Source organism: Ceratina calcarata, unplaced genomic scaffold (assembly GCF_001652005.2).
Source record: "Ceratina calcarata isolate Rehan_Ccalc_2016 unplaced genomic scaffold, ASM165200v1 scaffold379.2, whole genome shotgun sequence".
Taxonomy (NCBI): Eukaryota; Metazoa; Arthropoda; class Insecta; order Hymenoptera; family Apidae; genus Ceratina; species Ceratina calcarata.
This window is the reverse complement of record NW_017161115.1, coordinates 896,186-903,702: the sequence shown is the minus strand read 5'-3', so window position 1 is coordinate 903,702 and position 7,517 is coordinate 896,186. Positions and strand designations below refer to the sequence as shown.

At 43.3% G+C, this 7,517-nt stretch overlaps 1 protein-coding gene across 10 annotated transcripts in view; it reads right to left on the bottom strand.

The window, feature by feature from the left end:
* Positions 1–5,682: 5,682 nt before the first annotated feature.
* LOC108625920 (glutamate receptor ionotropic, kainate 2) overlaps positions 5,683–7,517 on the bottom strand; it is a 116,966-nt gene continuing 115,131 nt past the window's right edge. For 4 of the 10 annotated variants that reach the window (XM_018026276.2, XM_018026277.2, XM_026814366.1 and 1 more), the window contains 2 exons: positions 6,376–6,667; positions 5,683–5,769 (listed from right to left, as the gene is read on the bottom strand). In XM_018026276.2, coding sequence (XP_017881765.1) covers positions 5,763–5,769; positions 6,376–6,667 — 299 coding nt within the window. In that variant the 3' untranslated portion in view covers positions 5,683–5,762. Of the gene's footprint in view, positions 5,770–6,375; positions 6,668–7,517 lie in introns of those variants that run through there. The other 6 variants (XM_018026282.2, XM_026814370.1, XM_026814372.1 and 3 more) reach the window with 3 other exon arrangements.

Sequence of the window (7,517 nt, the reverse complement as noted above, 5' to 3'; positions counted from 1 at the left end):
AAATTGTATGTTCAATTTTATTTCAATAAAGAAAATATCTGATTTAATTCTGACTAATAAAATAATGGAAACGAGTCTTAGAATTTATATTAGATTATTTAGAGTCGACGACGAGTGGAAGGACGAGAAGAAGAGAAATTAGACCGAAAACCATGTATAGGTCGAGAGTGACAGAGCTAACATGGAGATTATAATTCAAAAGGGAATCAATTAATAAACATAAATGAATAATTTCGCGAATACCGCAATGTCCGAGCATTTATAAATAGTAACTGTGTAACTAGCGTCAATAGTTTACGAGTATTCAACTTTTGGTAGATATTTTACGTCCCATACTTAATAATGTCAGTAATCATAAATCAAATACAATTTTCAATACATTTGATCATTTGTCGATTGAATTGAAATAAATTTTATGTTATTTCTACGTTCAGTTGAATCTGTTGATCGCGTTCAATTGGCGAATTGAACGTTCAAATAGGGGATCAGCTTTGAGTCCAATTTTTCAATTATTCCGCTTCCTCGGCGTCGTGATCGTGAGCCGGTCTAAATAGCGCGTTCGTCCTTGTAATTTGCTAACGAACCACCTAAACGACTGAGCAGAGCGGAACGGGACTGAGGATACCAGGCGAAAGGCAGGATCGTGATGCCTGCTTTGAGTTTGAGGCATCGAGGCATTACCGGAGCTTCCAATTTGCTTCGAAGTTTCGAAATGCGCAACGGGTAGCGATCAAAGGAAACGAGTCTAAATCCTATTAAAAAGAAAAGACGTTTAAAATCGAGGCAATTTATCTAACCGATTCTAACGTCTCAAAAAGCTCGGACTGGTTGAATTCGTTCTTATCTCAGATTTTCGTTAATGCGCTATTAATCAGAAGTCGAATTTTTTAATTACTGTTTTCATTCGAGACTGGATCTGTGTATCTGTTTATTAAGTATGAATGACTGATCTACTGTCTAACATTAAATTATTTACTGTATATAAGAACGTAGCAATACAATCGTCTATAACTTTGCAATAAATAATCATAACTGAAGCGGAAAAGCAATTCTCTTTAAAATACCGTTTAGTTAATTTCGATCCAACTTCCGGTTTCAGAGATATCTTTGTATAAAGAGAAACATAATTTTTTCGGCGTCGCTGCCACTATTTAATAGTATCTCCTCGGCGCTCATACTAACGACATCCCTTAAATTTTTTTCTTTCTATTAAGACGAACATCGAGGCTTCTTTTGATTCACGAAAAAGGAGACAGTATACTGTCCACGTTTCTATTAATGATCGAACAGGAAACAAGAACAGAGGGAGGGGGGCATTCATAACGATAGCGCAAAAATTAACGAGAACGGACCGAAAGGCTGGATAACCGTCGGCGATTCTTAACTCCGACGTTTCTGTTCCTACCTCAACTGTCTTTCTCTCTCTCTCTCTTTCTCCTCGACAGACAGAGGATGCGACGCTTTCATCTTTTCGCCTTTCGCAGACGAACGGCCCAGATTTTAACAGACTCCCTTTGACGTGGTTAAATGAATGCAATTTTCAATATGGAACGATAGAAGCCACTTCGCTGTGACAATTTAGTCCCATTCCTGAAGGAATCCCGCCCGCCATAAATAGCGGTAGTGATTTTCGTCGTCGAGCCATTTCGGGTGAATCCTCTCTACGCGCGACGCATTATCCTCGTCAAAATTACATATCATCTTCAGTCAAGTGCTAATCTCCATTAGATGTCTGCGACTCGAAGCTCCTCGCTTTGCAAAAGCCAGCCACAAATTTCTTAAAATTTCTCGCTTTGCCAAAATATGATTGATTATAATTGACATAGCTAGCCGAATACATGAATTAACGAGAGTAATCTGTGTAAATTGTGTAAATCGTGTAATTAATAGACACGATATTAAGCCAAAGTTAATTACGGTGACTGATTGTTTAACGTATTTAGTTTGGAAACTTGTTCCAAAATTATGATTCAGATTTGATTAATTATACATACATATAATATGTGGAAACGAAATGTGAGCATTGAACATTGCCGACGGTGGCAGCAATTAAAATTCGAAATTCCATTCGATAGGAAGATAGGATTTGAAAATTATTAACGGCCGCGGGAAATTAGATTTGCATAAATGATGTAACGACAACGGGGAATGAAATTATGCTCATCCTGGGAGGTGAAGGATCGCGTCCCACTGAATATGTATGCGTCGAGGAATCAACGCCGGGTGATTGATGAACCATCGCCGTTCGCTTGTCATCCCGTCCAAGCGATGACGTCGGCGTGTCTCTTTCTCTTTGGGACCGGCACCGTTTCGATCCCCGGCGTCGATGAATCCGCAAGAGGAACCTCGGCCCCGTGCCCGTGTATCGCTTGGCTGCGGGTCATTTATTATCGTTCACGTCGAACGCTCCACTGCGAAAGAAAGGAAGACGTCAGAGAAAACTAGATCGCCTGTAGAGAACTTTGAACGACTCGGAGTCGATAGAGATTCGTTGATGGAGTTCGGGACGAGCAAACGTAGGCTCTCACTCGGTTGCAAAACAATCTTCTCTGTTTGTTGAATAAAATATACGATCCTTGTATAAATATTCTTATTGCCAAGCAAACTTCTCTGTTTGTTCAGTAAAATAAACGATCCTTATATGAATATTATTATAATTTAACTGTACTTTATAAATCGTTTATATACAAATGAATAATATTTAGAATATTCAATGGAATGAGAGCCTACATTTAGGGATCATTCAGATTTTTGATGTAACAGCATGCGGATGAATTTGACACGGATATAAAAAAAAGTGTCTTAATGATATTCAATAAAACATGTATATAACAACATTTAATTGTCTCGTCGTATTACGGATATGTTTAAGTCGACGATGCACCGCGTATCACATTCGCTCGATCGAGTAGCTGACGTCCGAAAGAGGCGCCTACAGGAATCGTTCGATCCCGTTCCGAGCGGTCGGCTAGCCCGATCGCAAAAATAGGAAGTCGACCTGTTATCCCGATGCGCTACGCCAAGTGTCAGAAACGTTTAGGTAAACGATTACGTAAATAAAATTTATTTATTGAATAGTGGCACACCAGTGATGACGCGACAGGTAGTCGTGAACTCGTTGAACGCTCTCGCGACGAACACCTCACGCTTCATACCCCCAAGTACTATCGTCGGAACAATATTCCCTCTCATCGCAACGTCCCGCTTATCAATTCTATCTGCGCGATGTATAAACGCGACCGGGGTACGATTTCTAGCCAGTCGAACGGTCCGTACGAACCACACCGGCGACCCACTCGCTCACCGACAGAAAAGAAAGATTCTGAACGAACGGAAACGTGTAACGTCGCGTCGGGGGAGAAAAATGAACAACGAGCAGACCGTCGCGTCGCGACGAGAAGCTAATTAATCGACGCGGATGAAGAATTCATTTGTCAACGGCGGGATTAGTGTCCCTCCTGAGAGGCAATTACGCGATATCCTACCGGATTATCCCGGGGTCTCTTCACAATTCCTTGCCCCTACCCGTGTCTCTCCCCAGGCGAATTCCTCATCGCGACGATATCTCAATTAATTTTCATCACTTCCAATTAAATTCTTATCGGCCGGCCTAAATGAGGGAACACAATATTTATCGTTGTCCTCGGTTCGAGATAATCCCGCATCGGTTTCCTCGCCGTTCTCATCGTCAGACGCTGCGTGATGGATGAAACTTCGAAAGCATCGGTATCACCGGTGACAGCGGCATAGATTATTATCCGTCCTCTCCTTTTTTTTTTGGCACGATTCGCTCCTGTCTTTCGTCACGCACACTCAATCGCGCGGCCATCAGTCGCACACCCTCGCTCTCCGTTAACAACGCCTTAATAAAACCATCAAACGACACGATCTCTCGCGCTCTTAACAAAGACATTTCTTTTCTTTCTTTTTATATACGCGTATACAGTGACCCATGAAATTGATCGTACGTACATACATACATACATACATACACCTGAAACTGTTATTTAATTACGAATCAGAAATCGATTAGATTAATCAGAAAACAGAAGCACGACAATCGAATGCTTCTCGAAATGTTTATCTACTCTGTTAACACTTGATCATTTACACGAGTTACTGTATGCACTGTCTCCGGTATGTAGGTACGCAGTGCGCAACACTAAAAACGCTCCTCGCATCTCGTGAAAAAACTCGTTCGCTGTACAACTGTATTTATATATCGCATCTCGATACATTATGTATAATAAACTGTCGATCGTGTCAAAATATGACTAAAGGTCTCTTACGCGGCTACGCACTTACCTATTATACGACGTTACGTGGTAAACTAACAATACATGGATTTTATACAATCGTCTAGCGTGAAAGTGTGTCCCTATCGTGAATCACCAACGTCCGTTATCAACGTACATACAACCTTGCCGATCGCGTGCTACAGAACGCCGACACGTTCGGTCCTCGAGGCTGCTGGGATCCCTGGTTCTGGGAGAGCGTCAGATCAGAAGTCGTAATGCTCTCAGGTAACACTTTCGACATTTTGTACTTCTTCCTCAAAAGTTCGGTAGATGCTTCCTTAATTGTGGTACGTTACTCTACTAAAGTAGTGCCTGGTTAAAAGATGAGGACAGCGTACACCCATCCTAGGCCCTCGGATCTTCCAATTAATCTTCCATCTCAGCGCACGATTCTTCTTCTTAACGTACTTCATTGTGCATGTACTTTATCGTTCGAAACTTGTCCTCAACCTTCGTTTTAGGCCGTGAATTTTCTACCCTCTCATCGTTAGTCGACGTTGTACTAGACCGTTCGTTTCTTTTTTTTTTTTTTTTACTATGTTAGGCTAGCTGTTGGCAGTGATCACTATGAGTTTTGGTCCGAGTCTAGTCGCACGTTGCGTGGTCGGTTGATCGATCTAACACCTCGCCGCTAATATCGAGGTCGACTCTTCATCTATGATCCTCGATGAAAACCCTGTTCAACGTATCCCGTCATTGGCTCCGATATGTTTCGCCTGGTAATCAGCCTCGCGGGGCAATCAAATCGACCGGCCGTGCCGGGCCTCGAAAGTCCTCGCCTCGGGGAACGCGGTCCCGCGTTTGATCGGCGATGCACGCGAGTTTCATTGGCAGCGTTCAGCCTCGCCAAGCCGACGGAATGCGCCGGCTCACGACCGCGCCGATCGATCCCGTTTTATTACGGCTTGACGAGCGTCGAACAGCTCGCGATACTTCCGCGCAAACAACTCGCTACGATCGATCTATCGTTCGCGATCATTCTAGTAAACTTCGTTCGATGTGTGCACTGTTCTTTCCCATTCGTTTCGTTAATGATTATTCTCCCTTCGCTCGGTAACGCGGTCCTCACGGTCTCTCTTGCGATGGGCCGTCTCCTTCGGCTCGTCCACGTTTTACCGCTGAACGAGTCCGCACGGTCACGTGGATGCCCGATCGATCGGTGATTCAATCTCGTCGCCGGTGGAGCAGCTCGGGCCGCGTTGCGGTTTGGCGAATCCTACCGGCGACTACATATGCTATAAGCACGTCTCCTTCTGGTCGACCACGTTCACGACCACCGAGGCATGGGTGGGCAGCTCCTTCTGGACGGGCACACCTGTCGGCACCTCCTCGAGTATTGGTCAAAGGGTCGTGGTCCTCGATACGGCCGCCGAGGGCGGCGGCGGCGGCGGGGGCGGCGATATCACCACGTCCGGTTCACCCGCCAGGTCGCAGTCGAATCTCCAGAGAATGCTCTCAGGGTGGTCACCTCCTGCACATCAAACGGATTTGTCCAACTCGGGAATGATCGTTTAATATGTGCTATTCATAATTCCTTCTGCTCCAATATTATTAGTGTATAATTTAATGCAATATGTATGCACGACGTATTCATTTGATTAACACTAAATATACCAAGGGGGGTCAAAATGACTTGTTCGTTATTTGTTATAATTATTATTCATTTACAGTACATTTTGTTCTCTAAAATTTTATATGACTTTTTCAAAAATGAGCAAATAACTAATTAATTCTGTACAACAGTTTTTATCTTTTTTGTCTTTTTGATGTACAAATCGAGATGAGTCGTTTTGACTCCCACAGAACGGAGATTAAAAGCGTAATTATTTTGAAAATTGTGATTATTATCATTATCAGTTTATTCTTCAATTTTCATTGATAAAAACGTAAAACTTGCAAAAATTACTTATTAATTTGAAAAATAAATAATTTTTACCCCTCCGGTAGAAATAGATATACATCAATCACTGATAGTTGTAATGTTAATATACGTATATTATGTATTACAATATGTGATTCTACTTTTGATAGATATTTCGATCCTCTTTTAAATATCATTTAGTGAAAATGGACGAACCTTGACCCAAGACGATGCTTGAGGAGCCCCGTCTCTGCCTCGGTTGGGGTAGTTGGTGCTTGTGCGTATGACTGTGACTGTGGCTGTGTGAATGTGAGTGGCAGTGTTTGTGATGTGTGTGCGTGGTCGTGGCTTTGCACGGTGGCGGTTGCTGTTGCTGTTGTTGCTGCTGCTGCTGAGGATGAAGATGAGGACGAGGCCTGTGCTAGGTGTTCCCGCCACGGGCCGCTCCCACTTGATCGAAGCTCAATGATTTCTTCATCTCCGTCATCGACGACGCACCACCCTCCTGCTAAGAACAGAATTGAACGGCACCGTGTTAGCTATATCGAGGCCCGGTCGCGGAACCAGCCTCTTACATGTCGCGCACGCGGGTTATTAAAAGTTGGACCCCCGGCTCTCGTTACAAACTTGCCCCGAGAACTTTTTTAAAAGCTCGTAAAGAATTATCGCTGACACACGTGGCACCGGCGCGCCGCGACGCGTATCGAATTCGCCCACGACTTTACAATCCGTTCGATCCACGCTTCGCACGAAATTCCTTTTTTTCTTTTTTCAATGGATCGATCGAATCGCTCGCTTTTAGGATTTATGAAATCCGCCAATAATTCGGCCCACCTGCGACCCCTCGCGAAAAACTTTATTTGCGTTTCAAATATGCCTACGCGACAATCGAGATTCGATAAAGCGAGCGAAGATTGATAAGGGCGCGAAAGACTTTGTGAAGAGCCGGACGATCGATGGACTCCTTCTTTTTCTTTTTTTTTTTTTTTTTATTGGAAACCCGGCACGGACGAACTGACCACATGGAATTCCTGTCGATACTGCCGGGAACACGATGCTTCGGTATGGTTTGTCGAACAGAAAAGCCTGCAAATCGACTGAAAATTGGTTTGGTAGTATTTTTTTTAAACCATTTCGCTGCTTTCATCTCGATGCTCGCCGATACCTTTGAAATCCTACTAGATTTTTTCACTTCTTTACATGTACCTTGTGCAAACAATTGAATAAAATAAACAGACTGGAAAAAACAGTCGAGGGTGACAATCGCGGAGTTGAACTATTGTTTGTGGCAACCAGGAAAGACACATCGTGCTGTTTCATTAAGGATGTATAGGCTGTACACTTAAACAATGCTAGCA